This window comes from Mesoplodon bidens (assembly GCF_964165515.1).
Source record: "Mesoplodon bidens genome assembly, chromosome: 3".
Classification (NCBI taxonomy): Eukaryota; Metazoa; Chordata; class Mammalia; order Artiodactyla; family Ziphiidae; genus Mesoplodon; species Mesoplodon bidens.
Genome location: NC_138178.1, coordinates 93,815,494 through 93,841,892, shown reverse-complemented (window position 1 = coordinate 93,841,892; position 26,399 = coordinate 93,815,494). Strand labels below are relative to the sequence as shown.

The 26,399-nt window shown below is 54.3% G+C and overlaps 2 protein-coding genes across 3 annotated transcripts; both read right to left on the bottom strand.

Annotated features, from left to right (window-relative positions):
* Window positions 1–99: 99 nt before the first annotated feature.
* LTK (leukocyte receptor tyrosine kinase) lies at window positions 100–9,653 on the bottom strand (the record flags this gene model as incomplete). Its single annotated transcript, XM_081229861.1, is given in 27 exon segments — window positions 100–275; window positions 278–392; window positions 494–513; window positions 516–583; window positions 659–699; window positions 703–750; window positions 753–792; window positions 1,118–1,170; window positions 1,174–1,219; window positions 1,322–1,414; window positions 1,553–1,650; window positions 1,746–1,864; window positions 2,066–2,129; window positions 2,266–2,356; window positions 2,891–3,062; window positions 3,853–4,005; window positions 4,399–4,497; window positions 5,661–5,817; window positions 6,054–6,072; window positions 6,074–6,185; window positions 6,333–6,496; window positions 7,098–7,146; window positions 7,149–7,215; window positions 7,219–7,262; window positions 7,360–7,411; window positions 7,413–7,486; window positions 9,623–9,653. Coding segments are annotated over 27 exon segments (2,265 nt in total).
* Window positions 9,654–9,963: 310 nt separating this feature from the next.
* Window positions 9,964–26,399, bottom strand: RPAP1 (RNA polymerase II associated protein 1). 2 transcript variants are annotated; one of them, XM_081229254.1, is made up of 25 exons: window positions 26,345–26,399; window positions 25,085–25,341; window positions 24,637–24,785; window positions 24,265–24,354; window positions 23,690–23,810; window positions 22,859–23,080; window positions 21,411–21,590; window positions 20,281–20,396; window positions 19,896–19,994; window positions 18,692–18,793; window positions 18,308–18,475; window positions 17,871–18,053; window positions 17,610–17,744; window positions 17,340–17,510; window positions 16,695–16,852; window positions 16,100–16,258; window positions 15,746–15,947; window positions 15,210–15,319; window positions 14,732–14,927; window positions 14,384–14,536; window positions 14,014–14,156; window positions 12,669–13,425; window positions 10,785–10,961; window positions 10,590–10,649; window positions 9,964–10,482 (listed from the first exon to the last, which is right to left on the bottom strand). In XM_081229254.1, the coding sequence occupies exons 2-25, from the start codon at window positions 25,263–25,265 to the stop codon at window positions 10,333–10,335; spliced, it is 4,182 nt and encodes a 1,393-aa protein (XP_081085380.1). In that variant the 5' UTR covers window positions 25,266–25,341; window positions 26,345–26,399; the 3' UTR covers window positions 9,964–10,332. The 2 variants fall into 2 exon arrangements, with proteins under 2 accessions (XP_081085380.1, XP_081085381.1); XM_081229255.1 differs by having other exon boundaries at window positions 26,291–26,372.

The following is a 26,399-nucleotide window of genomic DNA, read 5'->3' as shown; positions in this document are numbered from 1 at the left end:
TCCAGGATGGAGGGTCCATGGTGCCAGGCCAGCCCTAAGACAGGCCCAGACATACAGCACAGACTGTGGGGGACAGAGGCTACTTGGAACATAAGCCACCTAGAAGCCTGGGGAGGAGTGCAGGGAGGAACTGCTACCCTCAGTGCCAGAGTCCTCACCCTCAGGGCCCTTTGGGACCCAGGAACCATAGGTGGGATTCCAAAGGTTCTGAGGTTGGAGACCCCTGGATTTGGAGGGCTTGAGGGCCCAGGGGCCAAGGAGGCTCCCTCCCCAGACTTGGTTCTTGGGTCTGTGGACATCTTAGGTCCCCCAAAGATAGGGTCCCCAGCCCCTTCCTCCTCCAGGATGGGTACCAGTTCCACTGGAAGGGGTGAATTCAGCACATCAGGGTTCTGTAATGGGATGGTAGGGGAGCAGGGGGCCACAGTGTTGTTTTATGGCTTCCCTCCTGACCCCCAAGTCCAGGGTGGTCAGGACAGGTCAGGGGGCACACCTGAGTGCGGTATTGAAGACCTCCAAGATGCTGGCAAAACTAGGGTGAAGTTCAAGCTGATGCTGCCAGCACTGGGTCATGATATGGTACCTGGGGAGAGGCAGGAGTTCATGCCAACCCATGGCTGTGAAAGACCTCCCTCCTGAGGCAACACTCCATACTCACACAGGCCTTGGACAGCCCCTGAGGGGGTCCATCCATCCCCCTCAGATGACAGAGTCCAGCACCTCCTGATCGGTGTGCCAAGAGTAGGGCATGTGTAGTCCAGTGAGATCTCCCAGAGCAGCACTCCAAAAGACCTGCATCAGGGGCTTCCCTGGTGGCGCAGTGGTTGGGAGTCCGCCTGCCGATGCAGGGGACACGGGTTCGTGCCCCGGTCCAGGAGGATCCCACATGCCGCGGAGCGGCTGGGCCCGTGAGCCATGGCCGCTGAGCCTGCGCGTCCGGAGCCTGTGCTCCGCAACGGGAGAGGCCACAACAGTGAGAGGCCCGCATACCACAAAAAAAAAAAAAAAAAAAAAAAAACTTGCATCATAAGTGGGAGGAGCTAAGTGAAGCCCATCAGGCACAGCTTCCCCTTCCCTCACATGAGGTGGCCCAAGGCAGGGGAGGGCGTGTTACCACCAGGAGTCTGTCTTGGATGTGAAGATGCCCTCCAGGAAGCCCTCTGGGGGCATCTACTTGACAGGCAGCAGAGCCTGGCTCCCCTTGCGGTAATAACTGGCCCTACATGAGGGAGGAGAGGAGTGATGAATTGTTTAAATGGCCCAAAGGTGCTGGTAAACTCCCTTGGAGCGTCAGCCTTCTCCACATCCCCAGGTTCTACACCTGTAGATAGTGCTTGCCGTCCTGAAGTCCCCAGTCTTGGCCATTTGGCTGGGTCTGGTGCAGCTCGGCAGGCAGTTCCTGGCAGCAATGTCCCTGCAGATTCAGGTAAAAAATTCACTGCCAGAACTGAGAAACTCCAGCCTTAATCTTTTCCTTAAAAGTTATGTGGAAGGGCTATTCCTTGGGGAAGGATTTGGGCTCAGGGTCCCCAGAGCCAGGATCACTTCCAACCTGTGGATGAAGTGATTTTCCTCCAGGTAGTGGCAACCCTGGGCTATGTCCCAAGCCAGCTGGAGAAGGTCTTGCATGGCCAAAGGTGATGGCTGGCCCTGGGTCAGGCAGAAGGTGCATCAGACCATGCAGGTTTGGGGACACATGAACAGGGTCTTCAGAGGGGCCTGGAGGGCTGGGAGAAGGGTCTCATCAGCTGTGGCCGCCTATACCTCAGGAAACTCTTCATGTCCCCTCCAGACATCAACTCCAGCAGAATTAGGCCAGGGGCAGCCTGGATGCTAAGCCCCACGCAGCACAGTGTTCTGATGGCTGACCTTGTTGAGCCAGTGGTGCATATATCCCATCACCAGCAGGGAGAGAAACCATGCTCTAGGCTCCACAGGCTGGAGTGAACCTCTGTGTCTCTAGAATTGCTACCTCTCAGCCCCAGGGTGAAGAGAGGCTATTTGTGCAGGCAGTTCTGGGTGCCTTCCTCCCATCTTCCACTCCCGCCCCTGGCCCCAGGTGTACCTGATGATAGTGTCTCCATGAGGAAATACAGCTGGTCCTGTTGAGAGCAGAGTTCTGGCAGAGTCTCGGGAGGAAGAGGGCAGAGATCCTGAGTGCCCTGGACACTTCAGGAAGGCAGGTTGACCCTAGCTCCAGCCACTGTTCTTTCCTCCCTGGACCCTTCTTTCCTACTGTCAGTTGGAAGCCCCACCCCCTCTCACCTTGATAGTCACCTGCAGGGGGCTGGGGTCCCCAGGAAGGCCAATCACCAGTCCCTCACAGACCTCTCCAAAGGTACCATGGCCCAGGGCTCTGCAGGAAGACAGGTTGGAAGTGAGTGGGTGACTGGGTCTGGGGAGGGTCCTCGAGGGTCCCCCTTGTCCCCCTGATTGCCCTCCATATGCCCAGCTGGCCCTCTCTGAGGGTCTGAGCTCTCCACATCACGGCATGTCCCCAAGTACAAACCCTGCAAGGGTGATGGTGACTAGGCCAGAGCCAGGGCAGAAGAGAGGGCAGGTGTGGGGTAAGGGGGTGGGGTGGGAGTCTGTGCTAAGGCTTCCCTTAGGTCCTTGCAGACACCCTGGGGCAGAGGCAACCCTTGCTCCAAAGGAATAATATCCTAAGGTCCCTACCATCCCAGAACTGGGGATGACAGATGACTTTGGACAGGTTACTTTCCCTTTAGGAGCTTCTCTGACCTTCATCTTCTCTACACAAGGGATTTGGACAAGATGTTCTCTGGGATCCATAATTCACCACAACAGGGAGCAGGATGGAGGGTGGGGATTCAGAGCGCACAGGTTCTCAGAAGGAGGGGAGGACGCAGCTGAGCAGAATGACATTTACTGGAAAACCTCTGTAAGCCCTGGGGGCAGAGGCCAGGACTGGGCTGGGCCAAGCCCCACCTGGAAGTAGTAGGGGTTGGGGGTTGTCCTGATGGTGGAGGTGAGCTTGCTCCGCTGGAGCTCAGGGCCTGGCAGCCTCATCCACCACAGGCCCTGCCACTTCTTACGGTTCACTGAGGGTGGGAGGAAAAACGGCATACTCTCTACCTGGCCATCAGGCCCGCCCTGACTTGCCCCCTTCCCAGGACACCTCTCCAGATGCCCATTAAGATAAATGTTGTCCTCAGGCCTCCCCAGCTGCTTCTACTCTTAGAACCCCAGAGAAGTCCACCACAGCTCTGCTGGGAGTAGAGGTCTTGAAATCAGCCATGTCTGCCCCTGGGACCCCACAGAAGCCCATCAGTTCAGTGGAGAAATCAGCCATGCTTGCTGGATGCTCCATACCCAGAATCAGGACCCCACACACCATAGGGAGTCTCAGTGTCAAGATCAACATCACAGCCACTATCAGAATCAAAGGGTCTGAGGGGTGGGCAGCTCTAGAGAGAAAGACACATCTCCAGTGGGAAATGCCTCTCTGTCCCTCTACCCCAAGTTTTATCCATGCCTCAAGACTCAGCTCAAGTGTTAACTTTACCATGATGCTTTCCCCACTTATCCTAAATGAATGCAGCCTCTCCCTCCTGAGAACCCCTAAAATACTTTACACCTCCCATGGCAATTGTCACTATGAGATATATCTAGGTATAAATGTAGATGTATATCTAGAGATAGTGATAGATATCTCCCCTCACACACTAGACCACTAGACTATGTGCTCCTTGAAGGCAGAGTTGCACTTCCAATCCCCTGCCCAACACCCAACATGGTGCCTGGCACACAGCAGGCATCCTTCCCATGCCCTACTGCTCTCCACAGCCCATGGCCCCAGGAGTCCAGACCTCAGACACAGGCAGGACATACCCATGCAGGTGATGTTATCTGCAGCCAGCTCCATGCCCTCTGGGCACATGCATCTGGCCAACTGGAGCTCTGCCTGCCATTGGCAGATTTTCAAAAGGCAATGACCGCGATTGAGGTATAATCGAATCTCCACCTCTCCATGGCTCTCCGTGACTATGAGTAAAAGAACTCATATTGCGGGGTGAGCATGGGGGGCATACGTACTTTTTTCAGCCTCATGGTTAATTTTAGCCCTGGACTTTGGAACAAGGAGCAGTGCTAGGCATCTAGGGTGGGTGGGAGAGTTTGGGGGACTTCTGTCAAGCCTGTATGCTTCCTCTTCTGGGATCCTTGAGCTTGCAGGTAGTTGAAGAGAATTCATAGCAAGAGATATTTGACAAGCAGACCAGAATGCCCCATACTGGCTTTACAACTGACAGCCCAGTTCCCAAGTATTCTTGTGCTGTGCAAGAACAGGTAGTTCACGGTGCAGAGTTGGTGCCTCAGATGGGAGGGATTGAGGAAAAGGGCTAGGCTAGCTGAAAGGTGGGGGATAGGGGACAACACCTGGCAGAGGCTGCAGGTAGAGCTCTCTGTTGGGGTGTATGAAGGATACCCCATCTTCCCCATCAGCCCAGAGGATGTCAGCCTCTGAGGCATCGCCCCCTGGAAATTGAAAGAGGGTTTAGCTACAAAATGGGGGATTAAGGGGCACACAGCTGCCTCACAGCTGGGAAGCTGGCTTATGAACAGTGGGGAAGCTGGAGTCTCCCAGTGGAAACCCCAGTGTGGTCTTCTCTACACTCACATTACAGTACAGGTGCTGCCAGCTTGCATGTGGGAGCTGAGGGGCCAGAGAAGTGGGAAAGGAGCAATCAGCTGGAATCTGAAGGCCTGGTTCACGTCGGCTGGGATGGCTCCTTGTCTGTCTGCACCTCCCTAATCTCATGTCCTCAGCTATCAAATGGAAGAGGCCCAAACCACATATTCCACTTCTGTGATAATGGAGACGATGCGTATAAAGTACTTATGAACAGTACAGCCCAGACAGACACAAAGGCTCTGTTTCTTTATAGCAGTGGTTTCCAAACTCTGGAGTGTATTAGAATCACCTAGAGGACTGACTAAAACACAGATAGTGGGACCCTCCCCTAAAGTCTCTGATTCAGTAGGTTGAAGGGGGCTGAGAATTTGCATTTCTAACAACTTCTTAGGTGGTGCTGATGCTACTCGCTCAGGGACCACACTTTGAGAACTGCTGACTTAAACTATCCCTGCCTTTCTGCCTCCCTGCTCAGCCTGCTAACTCAGCCAGCTGTAAGTTCCTGGGACTGCTGCAGATCGAGGACGGGACTTGTGATGACAAAGGTCCTGGATGTAAAAGAAAATCGAGGGAGTCCTATCTGCACGTGTGATTTGCAACTTATGTGACCTCCTTTTCTAACAGCTATTACTCTACCTACTCTGACCTGAACGAAGCGTAGCTCAACACCTTTCCTAACTCAACTATCTCCCGAGGGACTAGGTCTGTTCTAAGGCTCTAACCCCACTTCACTCTCGGGGCTGCCCAGATGCCCTCCCCAAAAGTTCACCTACCCGGGTGGCCGCCGCCGTCTCCACTGAAGCCGCCGGCTGAGGCCCAGCCAAGCGTAGCCCAGGCCTCCCTGCAGCCCTGGCCACCCTCCGCTCCCTTCCGCGGTGAGCGGCCGGCCGGCGGAGAGGGGGCCTGAGACGTCTGGCCGTCCCCTCCACCTGCAGAGAGACCGCGGGATGGCCGGACGCGGGGAGGGGGAGCACGGCCTCCTCCCCGCCGCAGCCCGCGCCCTCACCCGCCGCCCCACCTCTCCCGCTGCTTCCCGGCGCCGCCGAGCGGTTCCGCAGTTTTTCAGGGGTGGCCTGAGTCCGGCCTCGGTCTTCCCGCCTCAGGTACGCCCTACCGCCTCCTCCGGCCGCCACCAGCAGCGGCTCCAGCTCGTGGGCGCGCAGCTACGCGGCAGCGGCGTTCAGGGACGCGCCCTCTAGCCGTCGAGCGACGACCCGGGCGCTGGGTGAGGGGCCCCGAGCCCCACCCCGGGGACTGGAGTAAGCGAAGGGGCTCTCAGCCAGGCCCAGGACTCTGGGGGCGCCAAGGAGCTCGTGTGCGTGCGCGCCCGCGCGAAGGTGTGCGACCTCAACGCTGAGCGCTGGAGGCGGGAGCGGCCCGCGCCGAGGCAAGGAAGTACCGGAAAGACGGCGGTGGCAACCCCCATCCGCTCCGACTCCTGCCCAGCTCCGCGACCCCGGAACCCCTCCGATCCCCTCCGTCGCCGCGTGCTCCTCAGCGGCCGGAGACTCTCCGAGGCAGAACGAGCTGGCTCTCCTGGCTCCCCGGCGGGCGTCCAGGACCGGAATCAGCCGGGGTCCGGGACCCTCCGCTCTCAGTGCTGAGGTCTTAACCCCAGGAGCGCCCTCTCCTTCCACCCAGCCCTCGCCCTGGGGCGCTTGAGCCGTCCCCCTCTCACTGGCTCCGCTTACTCTCGGACAGGCGTCCTCTCCCTGCTGACCTACGAGGATGTAAGGCAGCTCCCCGCGACCAAGGGGGAAAACGGCGGAGAGGAAGACTCCATGCGCCGGTGACAGGTGGTTCTTGGCACCTTTGCCGCCCGCGGCTCCATAGGCTGAGATCCTGCGGAAAGCAGGCGCTGAGTCCACGGCCCTTGACCATCGGTCCTCAGGCCGCCCGCCTAGGGCAGAGATTGCTGACAGAGGCAGCTTCAGAAGTTCTTATCTGAAGGACTTGGAAGACGTAGTCGATTTTGAAGGAATGGGGAGACTTAGGTATGCACACCATAAAATTAGGTTTTACTTTTTTTTTTTTTTGCTGCGTCGCTAGGCTTGCGGGATCTTATTTCCTCGATCTGTGATTGAACCCGGGCCCCCAGCAGTGGAAGCACAGAGTCCTAACCACTCGACCGGCAGGAAATTCCCTAGATTTTACACTTATTTCGCGAGGCTTAATGGAGACGGAGGGAAGCTCAAGCCACCCTTGGTGGCTGGTTAGGGACACTCCACTTGGCAGGAACAGGCTCCTGGGTACGGGTAATTTGGTAGCGACTATTGCCACCTTTCCCCGGTTCCGCTGGAAGAAGGGACAAAGCCGCCCTGGCCGCTTGTCACTGCGGAATACCCCAAGACGCAAAGTGGTGCGTACATAGCCTTGGTTCCCCCGACCACAGAACCTCAGATTCGCAGGTCACCACCCTTATCTATTCCTGCTCCGCACTTACAGAGGCCGGCCGGCGCCCGGTGCCCACCACAACTGCACGCCTTTCAGAGGCCTAGCGGCCCCACTGTCACCACCACACTGCTGCCGGTGTAGTCCCAGCCACACTGTGTGGGCCCGTGTCAGCTGCTGGCCCTGCAGGTGGAGAACAGCCAACGCCCCTCCGGGCCTGGGAGCAGGGAGGGAGGAAAGGGTCAAGAGCACCTGCCCCGGCCTGAGGGTCTGCGGTGGTGAGTGGAGAAGGGAGGAAGGGGCTAGGAGCTCACCTGGGGGAATTAGGGGAGAGGCTGGCTCACAGTGGCTAGGCGGTGTGGTGATGTTCAGGTCCCAGGGGCAAGGGTGAGGAGGGGGGAAAAGGTGCCTGGGACCCCAAGCTGGAGCAGAGAATGGCACCTGAAAGGTGACAGGGCAACAGAAGGGTTGGGAGAGGGCACAGAGGTTAACAGGATGGGAGATGAAGAGAAGGCTGCCCTAGCCTCTCACAGCCACACTCCTACCCCCACCCAGTCAGGGCACACCAGCACCTGGAAGCGGGCCCCAAGACAACTCTGGTCGCTGAAGGCAGGGCTGAGGGAGGGGGGTGGAAAGGGTGGTGGTGCCCGCTTTTGTCTCTGCAAGTTTTTCCCCTGGAGAGCCCTTCCCAGTGGATGCCTTGGGCACCAAGCTGAACTCGGTCCTTCAGGTCCCCGGTCTTTTCTCGACTTACCTTGGTGGTTCTGCCCCCCAGGCGGTGCTGAGACCCTAGGGCCTGTCCCTCCTTCCCCAGCCGATATCTGGATCCTCAGATTCAGACACCCCTGCAATTCTCTGCCTGCACTCCCCACATACCGACCCAGGAGCTTTGGCTGCAAGAGTTCGAGGCCTCTGCAGGAGCCACTTGGGACCCCTTCTGTCTCGACTGTGGTCCCCAAGCCTAGGAAGGTGCCTCTAACATGATGGTTCCCTGACTGCCAAAAGGCACTTACCCACGGCTCTGAGCCACAGCAGCAGCCAGCTGAGCGGACTGGCCCACTGCAGCTAGAGTGGCAGAGTCAGACCTTGCGACTTCAGCCCAGATTGCCGCTTATAGGAGTGTCCAGTCGCTCGCTGGAGACCGCTGGGTCCTAAAGCCGGCCTGGCCACTCCCACCTCAGACCCCAGGATGCGAAGGATCTTAGGGTTCACCTCGTACAATTCCGTTGCCTGCGTCAACTCTGTGCACAACTTACTGTGATTTTGGTGATTTGATGTCAGAAGACCAGAGTGCTAGTATTAGTGTCCCTAGTCAATTGGTTTTGGTGAAGAAATCACAACAGCTCTGAGACAGTTTCTCTACCACCTGCAAAACCATAGGAAGGGAAGTTTCTCTGTAAACCACAAAGCACCCGACAACTGAGAGGGCCACACAGCTGTCAGGTGGTTTTGTGTCTTCCTCATTCTTTTGCTCAAAATACCAATTTTAGTGGCTGAGGCCTGCTTAATATAAAACACTGAAAAAAAGAAGTTCTAGTAGTTAGCTACTTGGTAAAGTCTCTGAGTGTAGAGTGCCGGGTGTAGACACAACAGTGATTTTTTAAAAAGTTTGGTACCCATGCCTTATTTAACTCTCACTGTGAGGTCACAGAATTTACTTTGCAAGGTCCCTGTAAATCAATAGTTCTCCAAGCATGGTTGGTTCTGGACAGCAGCAGTACCTGGGGACTCGTTAAATGCAAATTCTTGGGTTTCACCCTAGACCTACTGAATCAGAAACACTGCTGGTAGGGCCCGGTGATCTGTTTTAACTCACTGTCCAGGTGATTTTTTTTCACATAAGTTTGAGAGCTATTGCTGTTTTGCAGATACCGGAGTTGCTGAGTGAAGCATATTGTACGATTCTGTGTTCAGCAGCTCCGTTTATGGTGAGTGGTTTCTCTACCTACTGACAGCACACTGCACTCACCCTGACCTATAAACACAATGATGGTAAGTAATTCCTCACAGCAAATGACACTGTAAGAAAGCTTAGTGTTGGAATTCAGGCAAAAGAACCTAGAAACTGCCAAAAGAAAGAAAGAAACCAATGAATCAAGAGTTTACGCTTTGATCCACTCCTCCCCAGCCTTTCCTATCACCAATGAAGTCCACAGTGGAAGGGGTGTTGTAGAACAGCACTATAGACAATGTTTTCACTCCACCTCCCCTCCCGGCCCCCGCCACAGTCCCACCACCAAATTCATACATTGAAACGGAATCCCCAAATTGAGGGTATTTGGAGGTGGGGCCTTTGGGAAGTGAGTAAGTCATGACGGTTCCACCTTCATGGGTGAAATGGGATTAGTGCCCATATAAAAAGAGGCCCCAGAAAACTCCCTTGCCTCTTCTGCCATGGGAGAGCTGCCTATGAACCAGGAAGCAGGGCTTCACCAGATACCAAATCTGCCAGCACCTTGATCTTGGACTTCCCAGTCTCTAGAACTGTGAGAAATAAATGTGTTGTTCAAAAGCCACCCAGCCTGTGGTATTCTGTTATAGCAGCCCAAACAAATTTAAGATAGACAGCTACTGCACCAGTCTGATTTCTGGCTTCTTCTTGTCTCATGATCGCAGTTGATGGAAATAGGGGACCATAAGGAGACAAGATGCTAACCTCATTTAGCACACCTACACTCCAAGTGGACTGCTGAGAATCCTTCTAGAAGCGCCCCCCATTCCCAAGAGCACCGCCCTGGCCTGGCTTCACTCCAGAACTGGGACCCACGTTTTTGTTGTCCCAGATGTGGACTCAAGTTTTCACCTCCCATTCATGATTCCTCCCCCATGTCTCTCACAGTAGTCCTGCTTCCCCCAGAGATAACCCATTCCTCGATACCAATCCTGAACTAGTACATCTGAAATCAGTCCAAATCAAATTCCCAGAAGATAAAAAAAAATTCTTTATTTCAATGCTCAGCTCCAGTATTCACATGCCCTGGCCTGGGGTGGGGAGAGGAAGAGGTGTAGTTAGTTTGTCTTGTCCCCAAGAAGGGGTATATAGCTAAGTCACCCCTCACTCCCAGCACAGACCCTCAGAAGCCCCAGATCCTGAGCTCCAGATATCAGGACATAAGGGTAGGCTCACCAATCTCCAAAAAAGCTCAAAGAGCTTGCTCCTAGGAAGGCAAGCCTTCTGGTCTATTGTTTCCTGCACACTCTTAGGACACAAAGCCCTTCCCTCTGGCCAGGCATCTGCTGGTGAACCCCAGGAGAATGTATCCATCTCTTCCTCTGCAGCAGCTATACTAGGTCTCTGAAACCCCATTTTGGAGCACCCCTGAGATCAGTTTCTGGAGGTACTGCTGACGCAGAGGGGGCAACTGGGGATACAGCTCAAAACCCTCTGGAAGGGCAGAATTAGGAAGCTTATAGTGGAGAAGGTGCTGCCGAAGACCCTGCAGAGAAGGAAGAATCTTTATGAAGTGGGTAGTGAGATCCTGTTGAGATCTCTGTTCCCCAAGACCCTCTATTCTCCCACCCTCCAAGATGTACCCCGCCCTACCTCATCTGCTAGCAGCCAAGTTTTCTGCAACATGCTCCTGCGGGCAGCCTTTACCTCATCCTAGAGGCAGAAGAGGGAGAGGTGGCACCAGGCCACGGGCCTATCACTCGCCTGGCCTGGCCCTCACCTCCTCCCAGCTGGCTCAGTTCAACTGCAGGTTCCTTCCCTCCCTCTGGAGATGGGGACGTAACTTACCGAGCTCTTTGGGTCCTGGCAGAAGATGAAGCTGTTGACATGAGCCACGGCCACAGCATAGAGCACAGGGCACCAGCGTGATTGGAGCGCACCAGTAACCAGAGCCCGGAAGTAGAGCTGAAGGAGGGCCAGGTTGTCTTCAGGAGGCGCTGTGTAGCTCTCCAGGGACACAGGCAACTGTGACAGGGGAAATGAGACAAGCTGAGGGTCAGGGTGGAATGTGTATCACTGGACAACGAGGGTGGATGGTTGATGGTCACATGAAACAAATCATGAGGGCAGAGATCCTGTCCTAGACAGACATCCATCCCTCTCTATCGCAAGGATCAAGGTTAAAGACTAAAGAGCTCGAAAGCAGTGGAAACTGGGAAACTGAGAAGCAGCTGTGGATTTCTACTGCTACTACTACTTGCTTAATCTACTTAAAACTTTCAAAATGTCATGTTCAGCTGCTCAATTCTATTACCAAACTTTTCAAAAGTTTATGTTCTTTGGAATAGTAATTGTTTCTAAAAAAATTATTCTTAATTCCACGCAGAAATGATTATGAGTTTATGTCCAATGGTGTTTATCACAGTGTTACTTAAAATAGCAAAAAATCAGAAACAACTTTCATGCCCACTAAGGGGTTCTGATAAAATAAACTGGGACACACTTGCACGATGGATTATGATATAATAATAAAAACGTTGATTTCTTAGATTATTTAATGATGTGAGAAATGCTTACTACCTAACATTCAATGAAGAAAACATTATGCAGTGATCCTAATTTTATAAAAATATACATGCACAGGGACTTCCCTGGCGATCCAGTGGTTAGGACTCGCGCTCCCAATGCAGTGGGCACAGGTTTGATCTCTGGTCAGGGAACTAAGATCCCACATGCTGCGAGGTGCAGCCAAAAAAAAAAAAAAAAAAAGACTAAAAAAAGGTAAATCAAAATAATTACTACTGGGCAGTGGGATTATGGATAACTGTAAAGTTCTTTTTTTTCCTTAATCTATTCTTTTTCTGGCCACACCACACGGCATGTGGGATCTTAGTTCCCTGACCAGGGATTGAACCTGGGCCCTTGGCAGTGAGAGCATGGAGTCCTAACCACTGGACCTCCAGGGAATTCCCTGTAATCTTCTTTTTAATTCTTAAAACTATTTTATATTTTCTTTTTAGTTTTTTATACAAAATATACATTTATATCTTACATACGTATCTTAAAATGTTTATACTTCAAGCTTACCAAAATAAGTTATAATGAAAATTAAAAAACAAATCTTAAAAAAATTAGTAACTGTTTACAGCTTACAAGTTTAACTCCTTAGCCTGATACCTGAGGCCCTCTAAGACTTTATTAGCTTTGTTTCCAACAAGTTCCCAAGCTGATATCTGTCATAGACTCCTTCCTCTTCCCATCCTGTCATATTCCTTCCTGCCTCTGAGCTTTTGCTTATGCTGTTCCACTATGTACATTCTATCTTTCTCCTTAACAATCCAAATTCTACCCAATTTTCCATGCCCAGATCAATCCCCACTTCTTCCACAAAGCCTTCTCCTCGTGGGAAGCCCACTTTGATCCTTCCTTTCTCTGAATCCTGACTTAACACCTAGAATCTGAATACCTGAGACCTATGTTGGTTTTAGTACATCTCTTATCTAGACTGTAGCACCTCATGAGCAAGGAGCCGTGCCTTTTTAATAATAACGAACACCTACTGTATGCCAGACACCACAGTAAACCCTTTTCACATATTCTCTTAATCTCCTCAAAGCCTCCAAGAGGTAAAATAAGGAACCTGAGGCCCACCAAAGCTCCCCGCTGCTCAGGACTGCCTCCAAGGCCTAGGACAGGATGCCCATGGTGGGCCCTGCTGGGCTGAGAAAGTACCTGGGTCAGAGGCAGGCCCAGAGCTCTCAAGGCTCCCACGTGCTCCCCAAAGAGGGCAAGGCGCAAGGTGACGCTGAACCGACGCTGCAGGGGGAGGAGAACCAGGGCCCCAAAGAGGTGGTCCCCAAAAGACACAGCCTCAAAATGCTCCAGGAAGTTGGCATAGAGATCCGGGAAAGACGTCAGGCCAGGAAGTGGGCAATCCAGGTTGAGGTTTGGTAGGACTTCAGGCTGGCAGAGCCGGGCCAGGAGGGCTGCCACCAGACGTTGTATTGGGGTCTCCCGGAACAATTCACTGTCCACCAAGAACAGACACATGAGCCGTGCCAGGCGGGCAGCAGGAGGCACAGCCCGGAGGGCCTGGGGGCGCCAGCTCTCCAGGACCAGCACCCACTGCAGGGCCCGCATGGCTGTGCCCACAGTGTCAGCAGGAGGCAGCCCCGAGGGGCTGTCTGAGGCCCGGTGGTAGAGTTGAATCAATGGCAGGAACGGCCAGTCAGTGGGCAGCAGAGGCTCCTTAGCCACAGGGAGCAGCAGGGCTGGGACTCGCTGGAGCTCCCCTCGGTGCAAGGCTTGAGAGGCTAGCAAGCTGGCTCGGGCCAGTGAGCAGTGGGTCAGGTAGCAGCTGCGGATGCTGGGGAGGTCCTGGCAGGCCTGAGCTAGTAGAGTCCCTCGCCCACACCCAAGGTCCCCGCCGCTCCCTAAGGACAGCTGGTCAGAGAAGTCGGCTGCCTCCGGACCCCCTGATGCTCTTTCCCTGTAAGAGAACCCAAAAGCCAAAAATGAGGGCTAGAACCCACAAGGCCATGCCAGCTCTCCAGGGTTTCCCAGAGGCTCCTAGGTCCAATCCCGCTCCTCCCTGTTCCCCTAATAACCTTCCATGTAGTGTGTATAGCAGTTAAGAGGATGGGCACTAGAGCCAGTTACCTAGGTGCAAGTTTACAGAACTTCTCTGGGCCTCAGTTTCCTCAGAGTAAAGTGGGGATAATAATGATAATAATACACATCTCATGGTACAGGTAAAACAATTAAAATAGAGACAAACGGTTAAGGGAGTACCGGACAAGGAGTAAGCACTGGGTAACGGTTAGCTATTATAAGCGTACAGCTAGTTTATAACCATTTTTCAGCCATACAGTCACAGAAGTCTCATAATAATACTCTAGCGTATTATCCTAATCCTCACTTTACTAATGAGGAAATGGAAACTCAGACAGGTTAAGCGTAATCCATGGAAGAAAGAGAATGAAACCCAGGTCTCCTGGCCCCAAGTTCAGGGCTGCTCTGTCAACCACCACAGCAGCCTCTCAAAGGGCTCAGTTGATGCCACCAACCCTGGACTTACGGGAGGAACTCCAGCCGGAACACACAGCTCAGCAGTAGCTCATGGGCGAGGTGCTCGCTTCCGGGCAGCAGCCGGCTCAGCAGGGCCAAGGCCATGCCGTGATAGAGGGCAGCACTGGTGGCTGACACTGGCTGGAGTGTTGCCTGTGGACAGAAAAGGGGGGAAGGGGGAGGAGTAGGCAGAGGGGGTGAGGGGGGACAAAGCAAAGAGAAGTGAGGAAGAGAATATATGCTGATGGGCACAGGGCCTGGGCATGTCTGCAGGCAAGTAGAACTGCATGGCTTGCCAGAAGCAGCATAAGCTCCAGAGAAGCAGGATGGGGATAATGGGGGTGGGAGTGGACAGAGGGATGGGGGTTGGGGGCACCCACCGCTCTCTGGGCCAGGGCGAGTGCCAGGTGCTGCAGGTGGTACTCATGGCGCAGGGCCCACGCGGAGAAGGGTGTGAGGTGTGGAGCAGCCACAGGAGCCACACATTGGAGGAAGTAGTTCTGCAGTCCTGGGGCAGCCAACACGGCAGCCAGCTGAGGAAAAGCAAGCTTCAGATTCACAAGGTGACTTTGATGCCCTCTAGGGCTCCCCAGCTGCCCCGTCCCCAGCTAAACTCAGAGAAATGGGTGCTGGCAGAAGAGGCCTCTCTTCCCCAAGGGGCACCCTTCCCCTTTCTGACTCCTGCCATCTTGGTCCCCTGCCCCCCTAACCAGGCACCCAGCGCTCACCTGGCCACACAGCCCCTTGTGGATCCAGCCCAGGGTGTTGCAAAGAGAGAGGAGGGCCGTGAGGAATGGGAAGGGGGAGGCTGAGCCAGCCAGACTAAGAGGAGGGTGGCCTCCTGCACAGCCCAGTGACACGAGGCTGGGGAGAGCTTCAGGGGCCGGAGCACAGGACTGTGGGTTGCAGAGAGGGGAGCAGCACCTGGAAGCAGAATGGAGACACTGAGGGGGGCTCTGGCCTGACATGTGCCGGGCTGGAAACAGCTGCTTGGTCTGTGACCAAGGCTAGCGGAAACGTGGCCGTGCGGACAGTGCCCACGTTCCCTGGAGCCCCCAGTCGCTGCCTGCTAGGGATTCAGATTTCCCTCAGGCTGGGGGGTTCCACCTGGGATGGACCAGGGAGCCAGGCGTGGGAACCCCACAAGGAGCGAAACTGCCGCCTCCCCGCCCCACCCCCAGCTCCACAACTGCACACAGTACACACCCCAGCGAATCCCACAGTCTGCCCAGAGCGGGCTGGCTCAGCAGGGGCAGCAGCAGCTCCTCCGACAGGCGCTCCATGTCCTGAAGCCAATCCCCTGGGCACAAGCCTGGCTGGAAGACCAAGACACTCACTGAGCTGATGGCCCAGGACCCCCATTCTCCTGGACCCTCCGTACGCAGGCCAAGCCCATGATTCCGAGTGGCCAAGAGTCAGTGTTTAGAGGCTTCTGCCTTCTGCCCCTTCTAGAGGCAGAGGAGACCCTGAGGTTGCTCTGGCACCCACTGTCTAGGGTCTTGAGAGAGCATAAAGGCTCCAGGGAGGCCAAGCTGCTGTTTGGGGTTCTATGGTCCCTACCAACACGACTCCTTGGAAGCTCCACTGGACACGGAGGTGGAAAGAGGAAGAAAGGTAGGAGGGAACAGGTGGAAATGGGGAGGGAGGTGCGGAGAGGTGGAGACAGAGGGAGAACGAGGGTGGAATGCTAAGATGAAGGCAGGGCACCCAGGGCAGCGTGAAGGCAGGCAGGCAACACTCACCTGCTGGCTCCAGGCCTGGTAGTAAGCGTCCAGGAAGAGCAGGCAGGCAGTGGGCACTGGGCCAAGGGCACTCCACATCTCAGGTCTGGGCAGCAACTTCAAGGTCTGTCTTAGACAAGGCTCCACGAGAGGCTGGAGCCCAGACACCTGCGTCCAAGTGATTGAGGAAGGAGTGGACGACAGACTGGCCTCAGCAGAGTCACTACAGGAGAGCCACAAGGGGCCACAGTGAGAATCTGGCTGCCTGGACTCCCCTCTAAGCTCTGGCCGCCCTCTCCCTCTGGAGGAGCACTCCCACCGGTCCCAGAGCTCCTGACAGGATGTCACCGCCAGCGGCTCACGGCTAGAGCCTACCTTCTGGGCTCAGGGGTGGTGCTACCGGCTGCTAGGGTCAGCTGGGTGAGGACGGTGAGCAGTGAGGCTGCCCTCTGCAGAGCCAGGGGCTGAGGGGAGGGGCTGCTGAGCTCCTTCGGCACAGCCTGCAGGGCTCGCGTCAACACGGGGTACAGCTCCCTGGTAAGTGGGGAGAAGGACCGCCCTTCAGTGTGAGAAGGGAGATGGAAACAGAAGACACAAAGCAAGGCCCGGCCCCAGGCATCTCCAGTCTAGCTGAGGAGGAGCAGGAGGGAGGCCCAGGGCTGGGAACTCTGGGAAGGTTTCAAGAAGGAAGGCTGGGGGCTGAAGGGAAGGAGGTAGCCCCTCAAGGCTTCCACCACAAGAGGGAATTTAAATCTGATTTCACCAAGATACCAAGCTGGGGTGCACAGAATGTGGTTAACCCAGCTTTGTTCCACTCTCTCCTGGCTAGTCCTGACTCCCAAATTTTCTTCCTTTCTCCCAGAATCACCTCTTTCTCATACTCAGCCTCCCTCCGAGCTTGAACCTTGAGCAAGGCCAGAGTGCAGAGCTGGAGGGGTCTGTGAGAGAGCCTACCCTTGTCGCTCCTCACCTGTAAAGGTCACCGCCCTGGCCGTAGGAGGCTGCCACGGCCCACAGACGGAAGGCCTCAGTGCTCAGTGTCTCGGCTTCCTCTGGGGGCAAGGCCAGATCCTGGGGAGCCTCAGCTATAAAGCGGCACAGGCGACTCCGGAGATCAAAGCCACTCAGCTGGGGTTGGGCAGAGAGTCTGGGGATTAGGATCAGCTGGGAGCCCGAAGTTCCAAGCCTCAGGTTTTCTCACTACAGAGACTGGCTCAACTCATCCCTGTTGAGGCCCCTCTGGTGCCAGAGGGTCATGGTTCTGGGCTAGGGTGAAACTATCTCGTCCCTCCCTCCCTTCCTCTCTCCTTCCCTCCTTCTTTTTAGCAAGCACTTGCTGGGCACCTTGGCTATGCCTATTTGTATGGGCCCTTCTGGCCTGGGTCCAGGGAACAGGGCACCTTCCCTTCACATGAGAGCAGAGCAGGCCTACAGGATACACTAGGCTCCAGGTGACTAGCTTCCTGCCTGGGGGTTTCTGTTCCATTTCTAGGCAACTGGAACAGATACGAAGAGAAAGATGGCATGACTGGGCCACCCAGAGTGCAGGGGCTATGCTTAGCCCCCAACCCAGCCCTGTCTCAAGCCCCCATCCCTTGCCCTGTGTTCTGCTTACCAGCCGGGCAGCAATATTCCTACCAGCCGAGGCCAGGACACGAAGAAGTTTCATGGCAGGAGCACAGGGCACTCCATGTAGACTAAGGGTAGGCCTCACCCCCACAGGGGACCAGCTGGTGGGCAGGAACTCTTGAATCACAGTCTCTATCAGCCTAGGGCACTCCAGGACCTGTGCCGGCCAGGAGGAAAAGGGAGGTAGGGAGGCTGAGGGTCAAGACCAGGCCTAGCTAGGCTCTTTGCCCAGTCCCTGCCTCCTTCTCTTTCTCACTCTTGTGGCTGACTCCAGGGAATGCCGGGCCAGGCGGATGAGCACAGCTAGGATGTCAAGGACCACAGAAGGTCCTGGGCAGGTCACCTCCAGCAAGTAGCGTAGCCGAGGCAGCAGGTTGGTGGCCAGGAGCCCCTGAGGATCAGAGACACAAACCCACTACCAAATGCAACTGCGCCCCAGGCCTTGATGACCCCTCATGCCCAACATGTGCTGGCCCTGGAGGTCATGGGACCAGTGCAGCTGCCCCAGCACTTTTACCTTGATGACGTCATGTCGGGCCAGGTCAGATGGAGGCCGGTTTCCTTCCTCCGGGCTCTTCCTTTTTGCCTTTTCTGCTGGGGGCTCTTCATCCTCATCCTCGTCCTCCTTGTCCTCCTGGCTGGGCATCAGAGGGAACGCCAAAGCTCCATGGTACCAAGAGAAGGTGCTATCGAGGAGCTCCTGCCAGAGGAAAGAGTGTGAAGATGGGAAGAGGAAGAAGGGATCAGGCCAGAAAGCGGGTCCAGAAGTAGAGGGCAAAAGCCACGCACAAAGGACAGAGAGGCAAGGCTCCTAGGCTTTGGGGCCTTTAGAAGGTGGTGACACAGCCACCCCATTCTGTGCTCTGCCTGGCAAAGCCTCATCAACGAGGGCAGGCCCAGCAGGAGGCGTAGGGACCCTAATGCCTCGAAGCCTCATTCCTATGCCTGTTGTACCTCATCTCCAGGAGCCACCAGCAGAGCCCGAAGAGCCTGGACAGCAGCTGCAATGACCCCATCCACTCTGTCATCCAGAGAGAAGCGCAGCAGGAAGAGGAAACCAGCATCCAAAAGGAGGCGCAAGACACTGCCCACTAGCCGGTCTCCAAACTCACCAGCCTGGGCCTTGAGGGCAGTAGGAAAAACCTTGCTGAATACGCTGAAGTTACAGTCTCTGTCCCAAACCCTTCACTTGTCCAGCTAGGACCCTGGGTTTGTCCTGTTCTCAGTGTGACCCACAGACAGCTGGTGTATGGGCCAGTGAGTCAGAGTGAAACAGGCAGGAGGTGGGAAAGTCTAAGGGGAGGGGGGCGGGCAGGACGAGGCCAACAGTCCACTCACCCTGCCGACGACCTGGGCCAACACATGCAGCGCTAGCGCTCTCTGCTGGGACACCTGGCTGCGCGTCAGGTGGAACAGCTCCTGAAGGGAGTACCCTGCTCTCTGGAACAGGGACAAGAAGTCAGAAGGAGCCAAGACACAGGGCAGCACCCACCAACAAATACGTGGCAACCCCCATCTGCCATGCACTGAGTCAGGTGTCAAGGGGAAGACAAAGAAAAGTAAGTGATGTCTCTTGCCTCTGCTCTCTGTGGAGCCTCAAACTGGTAAAGAAAATAAGACTGGCACACAAGTAACCATAGCATAAGGCAGTTTGGGAGGAATGTAGTAATCGGTGTTTAATTTGCAACCAGAGAACAGGAGAGAGAGAGAAGGGGCACCTGGAAAAGTGATGTGGTCTCGGAGGGTGGGTAGAGCTCTGATGGCCCGGCAGGGAGCAGAGGGGAAAGGCGTTCCCTGGAGCGGGCTTCAGGGACTGAGCCCTGGGGGTCCTTGAGCACAGCGGGTACGTGGGGAGGAGGCAACAGAATGCAGCAGAAGTGAGGGATGCAGAGCTGTGGGGTCAGCAGGGACAGATGGTGGAAGGCTGTTCTGTTGTGCTGAGGAGCCAAGACCTTATTCTGGGAGAATTCCCCGAGCGAGGAAACTTTCTGAGGCAAGGGACAGCCTGAGCTGGGCCAGGGGGAATCACTACGGCAGCCCCGTTGGGGAGCGAGCGAATCGCATGACGGAGTGAGTGGAACATGGCGACTGAACAGACCAGAGGGGTCAAGGCTCTGATCGAGGAAGCACTGCGGGGAGGTGACAAACAGAACTGGCAAGTTCTGGTGACTGACTGGAATGTGAGGGAACAAGGAGAAAGATTTCAAGCCTAAGAAGTGAAAGGACAGGGACTTCCCTGCTGGTCCAGTGGTTAAGACTCTGCGCTCCCAATGCAGGGGGCCCGGGTTCGATCCCTGGTCAGGGAACTAGATCCCCCCATGCGGCAATGAAGATCCTGCATGCCACAAGGAAGACCCGGTGCAACCAAACAAATAAACTAATAAATAAATATTTAAAAAAAAAAACTGAAAAGACAGCAAGGCCGTGAACTGGAATAGGGTGCACAGAAGGGCCAAGGCAGCTGAGCAGCGGTCCTTCTCCACATGGTTGTTAAAAGCACTTGCTGAGAGCTGCCCAGTACTCCCTGGACCCCACGCCTCACCTCCGCCTCCTCTCCATGGTGGTGTAGGCCCAGATGGGTGGGAAGGTCCACGCTGGGGGCCAGCAGCTCTCCCTGAAGACTGAATCGGGCCTGCATCCTCTAATGGGTACAGAAAGAGAATGATGGGCTGGGGGCACCAGCAACTTCCCCACACCCATTCCTCACCTGTAATCCCAGGCCTCTCAGGACGTAGGGCCTGACTCTACCTCTGACCACAAGTGGGGCTCCTCTGGCCTTAGAGGCCAGGCAGGAAGAGGGGTGTGAGCACTAGGAGAGATGTTTCTCCAGCTCGGGGGAAGAGAAAAGCCTAAGTTCTGGGTGCAAGACAGCAGCCCCACTCACTGCCACCCCACCTTGCCCTTGTAAGCCAGCTGGCCCTCCTCACCTCCTGAGTCTGCTGCCGTCGGAGTGGAGGCAGGTCTCGGGTCCAGTGGAGCTTCTCCAGCTCAACAGTGTCCATGTGCAGCCATTCTTTCTGGGGAGTCACGGGCAGCACCAGAGCTGGGGAGATGGAAGCAGAGTAGTATTCCCTAAGGGGCTCAGCTCACTGATCCACTGGGGTCCCAGCCATCATCCAGAAGCTGCCACATCCACCTCTGCCCAAGGGTCTGGCAGCCTCTGCCTTCAGCTATGACTAATGGCACAGCCCAGGGGCTGGAATGCCTGATATGGCAGAACACCCCCCGTCCTGGGCTCTAGCCCTTTTCTGACCCCAAAGATCTGTTGGGAGAGGAAAGAGGAAGCGGAGGAGATAAGGAAGAGAAGAGAGAGGAAGCAGAGGAGGGAGAACCACACACAGCAGGGAAACCACAGTTCTCCACTCTCTAGTACCGACCTTCTAAAGGAGCAGGGGAGTGGGGACAATGAGGAGGGGGCAGCTATACTTCAGCAGAGCAAGATATAGAAACACACACCTGCAATATCCTCCTCCTTCCTCACCCCCACCAACCCCCATCCAACCTGCTCAACTGGCCTAGAGTTCATCCAGGGGCAGGAGGTTCCTGGCTCTCCTAATTCAATTCTTCTTTTGTTAATCACTAATAAAATCATCCAGTTCCTGGAAAATGAGTGCCCCCACTGGCCTCTCTGCTTCAGGTCTGGCATGTTCACAAGACCTACGTCAGACCCTTCCTCTCCCACCACCCTGCCATTATCCTCCCAACACTGAGAGCAGAGGCAGAAGGAACTGTGGGATGGATGGAGCCAGAGCTGGGGCAGCCACTGCAAAGGCAGGGGGCAGATGGTCTGGAGGGGGAGGGGGCCATTCAGCCATCACATTGTGCTGTCTCTTACCAGGGAAGGGGGAGAAGGAGCAGTAACAGGACAGGAAAACAGGAAGCACGTGCAAGAAGAATATATGCATCAGCAAATGAAGACTGATTTCAAGCCAACAATGAAGATTAACGTTAGACATTCAAGGACAGAGAAGATTCTCTCTCTTCCCATCTGCCAGGCCTAGGAGAAGGAATACTTTCCTCTACTTTTGTTCCCCAGAAGTCCCCTCCTCCTCCAAACCTGGGGCTCCTGGCTCCGGCTCGTCTTCCTGCCTGGGCTCACTGGCAGAAGTTGGCATGATGGGCTTCTCTCCAGTGACCTCAGCAGAGCGACCTCCTGGCCTCTGCTCCCCCGTGGCCTTCTCTTCTGCCTGCTCACAGGTGCGGCTGTGAGATCTCAAGAAGGCAACCAAGCTGGGATCTAGAAGAGAGCGTGGAGGGGAGAATGGGTGGGGGCAGATCCTCCCCAGCCTCTATACACCCGAAATCTGCTTAATACTGCCTGTCTGTGGGTGCCAAGGCCAAGACAAGCCACTTCCCAGCCCTGGCCTGAGCCCCCGGGGCTCTCCTGCAGCCTCGATGACCCATATCTGTCACTGGGACCTGCCTGCCGCCCTATCCCTCCACTCTTCACAGTCCCCTGGTCCAGGCCAGTCTGCCCATCCCTGTGCTTGGCTTCAGGTCAGAGGCCCAAAGTGGCTGTGGAATAAATGAATCAGTGTTGACAAGGGCCAAAAAGAAGGCATTTAGGGGAATAGTTTCTCACTTTCAACTATTTTATTTATTTATTTATGCACAAATATCCACTAAAAACCTAATATATGGGGACTTCCCTGGTGGCGCAGTGGTTAAAAATCTACCTGCCAATGCAGGGGACACAGTTTCAAGCCCTGATCTGGGAAGATCCCACATGCCGCGGAGCAACTAAGCCCGTGTGCCACAACTACTGAGCCTGCGCTCTAGAGCCCGCAAACACAACTACTGAGCCCGTGTGCCACAGCTACTGAAGCCTGTGTGCCTAGAGCCCGTGCTCTGCAACAAGAGAAGCCACTGTAATAAGAAGCCCGCGCACCACGACAAAGAGTGGTGCCCCAACTCGCTGCAACTAGAGAAAGCCCGTGTGCAACAATGAAGATCCAGAGCAGCAAAAAAACCCCAAAACAACAACAACAAAAAACTAATATATGGTATGCTCTGTATAAGTGCTAGATACATAGTTTGGAATGGATTGACTTGGCACTATTGTTTTGGTGAACAGAAACTAGGAGTGAGGTGTAGTATAGTACAGCATCACATAATAGAGTACCCTGTAGTTGTACTAGAGTACAGCCAAAATACAGTGTATACTGCACTACAGTAGTACAGTACACATGGTATAATGGTTAAGAACACAGCCCATGAGACCAGGTAGAACTGGGTTTATATCTCATTGGTGTTCATTAACAGGATGTGGTACCAGGCTGTGTGACCTGAGGGAGAATTTCTTAAAGTTTTGAGCCTTCGTTTTTTTTGTTTTTGTTTTTATCTTTTCATAAATAAATGAGGTTAGTACCACCGACCGCACAGGAACAGTTTGAGGACAAAATGAAATGCATTAAAGTACTCTGCCTGGCACTCACAGTGAGCCTTCCTCAATAAATGACAGTCCCTTCCTAGCCTGGTCTTGGCAGGAAAGGCTGGTACCCATACCAAGCTGAGCCAGTAACCGCTGCTGTTCCTGCAGGATCTCCTCCGGAGCCATGGCTTGCAGTCTCGCTACGTTCTCTTCATGGATGGTCTGGGCTTCCTGCTCAGCCTCCTGGCTCTTGAGCCCCTTCCCTGTAACCAGATGGGGTCCCTGGAAGCTGTAGCTGTTCCATGGAAGCTGGCTGCCCTGCTCCCTAGGTGTGAGTGCCACACAGGTTGCAGCACCTGGAAGAAAGATACGATCAGTTTCATTGCCTCACCCCAACTGGGCCTTCTGTCCCTCTTCTCTAATCCCATCAGTTCTGGAGACAGACGGAAGCCCCAGAGTTTGCCCAGGCACAGAGGGGAGACCCCCCTGGGTTTGGCACAAGACTCCAGGGCATCCTGAGGCTGGGTTGGGGTGACGACCTCTCTACTCATTTTTCCCCTTGGACTTAGAAGTTTCCCTCAGAAACATCCCACTTTCTGACTCTTCTCTTGGATGTCTAGGCAGCCGTCTGCCTCCAGGGGCCCGCCCCCAGCTCTTCTGCTAGTAATTTGCATCATTAAAAGAATCTTGGCCTACGTCTTTATTTTACAGTCTCTACCAGACACTTCTATCCCCTTCCTTTCTCCTACAGTCAAGGAATGACCTGCCTTCTCCCTGCACCTAAGACCCAGATGTGGACCCAAGCTGCCCATACTCAAGAGTCTAAGTGGAGATATCAGATGGCTCCTCTTTAGATGGCTCAAATGCACTTCAGATTTGAGGCAGGGAAGATGTACATCGAAAGATGACTCTACAAATGTGTATTACAAAAAGGCTGAGCCCAAACCTCTTCAAACCCTGCTCACCCTCTGGTGGGTGCAAGGTAGGTGCAACTTCTCCAACTGGTGGGACCTTGGCTTCAGATGCTCTCCTTGCTGCAATTTCCTGGGCAAAGATACTTCTCTTACCAGATGTTGCTGGCTTCCCCTATGGGGCAAAAAGAAAACCCAGGTGACTGATGCTCATTACCCCATTCTCTTCTCAACCTCTTTATACCAAGGTCGCTGGAACAAAGAGATACAAGAGACTTGCTTAATCTCCAAGGGTCACAACCCTAATCCTCAGAGAAAGCAGGGCTCTATAGAAGCATAGGTTTTGAAGTCTGACAGACTAGGGTTGGATTTCTGGCTCTTCTATCTATTAAATGTGTGGTGTTGCAAAAGTTATCAGTTTCCTTATCTGAAAAGTAGAGATAATGATACCTATATTACATGGCTGTTATAAGGATCAAATGAAGTAATGCATATGAAGTGCTTAGTGTGGTGCTGTTTTAACAATGGAATTGCTTATCATTATTAAGATTATCTACCTGGGGAATATGCACTATGATGCTCACAAGACTGTCTTCCCCTGAACACCATCTGAGGTCACCTCTGCCTACCTGTCTCCCCTGTGAGCAATGGAATACAGGAGGGAAAGCAACGCCACAGGGCACAGGCAGATTCACAGCCACTGAACTTGTATCTCGTTCCTGCAGCAACAAAGTACAAAGCAGTGAAGACACAGAGATTTCCCCAGGCTGGACCCTATCCTACTAGCCTCAGTTCTATATGACTAGAACCTCACCCTAGGGAGTCATGAACCCATCTTGCTCCTTAAGTCACAGTGATTCTAAACCAGCCCCCAACCTGACTGCAGGGGGATAAAGTCCCATCTTTCTGAATCACTCTCTGCTCAATAAGGCTCACCACCCACATGCAACATCCTTTCTGCCCTTGGATGCCCTGCCCCACTCAACCAGGGTGAGACGCACAATAATCTTAGTCAAGACAGCAGTGATGTGCTTATCATGCCTGTTCAGCCTCTCTTCAGGGTCCTCATGTTCAGGCAGGGGATGGCCGGGGCTGGGCCTGGCTCTCTTTGGGGGAGCAGGAACCAAAGCTGGGGGCAAATCTGGGAGATCTGAGAAAGAAAAAAACCCAGATGTGAGGTTACTCATATCTTCCCAGGAAGAGACTGGGGCTAGGGGAAAGCCAAAGAAAGAAAGGCAGCTGCTGTGCAGCCCTGGCTCAACCTGTGTCACCTTGGGCAAGGTATTTAACCTCTTTGAGCCTCCGTTTCTTCATATGTAAAATGGGGCTGCAGCAACAGAGGTTACACAGTTCTGAAATAACGACGGGGAATCCAGCCACATCAGGAAGAGGGAGAGACCCTGAAGTTGTACCTCTCTCCTTTTCAACCTCATACCCACAGCCACTCACTGTCCAGCATCACCACATCCCGATGATCCTGCAGTGGAGGCCGGTCCGTGTTAGCATCACCACCACTCCTACTTCCTTTCTTCACCAGTTGTACTGCTGGGGCTGCACCAGCTGCAAGAAACTGACTCTGGAAGCGCAGCAGGTCCACCTCGGACTCCCCTGGCTTTGGTCTCGACAGCATCTTGACACTCCAGCTGCCTCCCTCGTGGGACTCTTTCAGCACTGCTTCAGTGTAGGGAATTCACTCTCATTCACTCCTAGAAGCAGTAAAGATGATGGGCCCTCTGCAACTGAACCCTGATTCTTTTTTTTTTTTTTTTTTTTTTGCGGTACGCGGGCCTCTCACTGTTGTGGCCTCTCCCGTTGCAGAGCACAGGCTCCGGACGCACAGGCTTAGCGGCCGTGGCTCACGGGCCCAGCCGCTCCGCGGCATGTGGGATCCTCCCGGACCGGGGCACGAACCTGTGTCCCCTGCATCGGCAGGCGGACTCTCAACCACTGCGCCACCACGGAAGCCCCCGATTCTCTTTTTTGTGCATCAGAAAAGGCTCCTTTTCCCTGGGTTCGGTGGACTCATTCCTCCTCATTCATACCTTATTGCCATTCCCTCCTTACTTAGCTCTCCCTGATGTCAATAGCCCAGCAACAATATTTACTGCCACCTTAGATTGCTTACAATCCGTGGATGATAAAAACTTTCAGGAACAACCTTAGGGGACCTAAGGAAAATGTCATTAGGAGCCAGGCGGATAAATGTGTCGTACCGGGGAGTGGTGATTCAGTATCAAACTGGTGGGAACATGCCTGGCCGAAAAGTATTCAAATTATTAAAAACCTTGGGCTATAAAAGATCAATATATAAAAATCATTTGTATTTCTATACATTAAAGAACAATCAAAAAACGAAATTAAGAAAACAATTCTATTTACAATAGCATCGAAAAGAATAAAATACTTAGGAATAAATTTCATCAAAGCAGTTCAAGACTTATATTCTGTCGGGCCCCACAACGGCCCCTAGGGCTCTACGGTCGCGGGCGCTCCTGGGCCACCCGCGTCAACAAAGAGAAATCACGGAGTCTCAGCCTATGCTGCCCGCGGATGGAGGGCCGTGCCCAGGATCTCCGCACCGACGAGGCCGCGGCCGCTCCTGGCCAGATCAAATACACTGGGGCAGACTCCGACAAAGAACTGGATACCCTGTACCAGAGCCCTCCGCCGGGATCTCCTGTAGTCCGTCCCGCTAGCCCAGCCACCTACTTGGCCTAGGACCACCTGGACGCCGCCATCTTGCCCCGCTGGGGCCGGGCTTCCG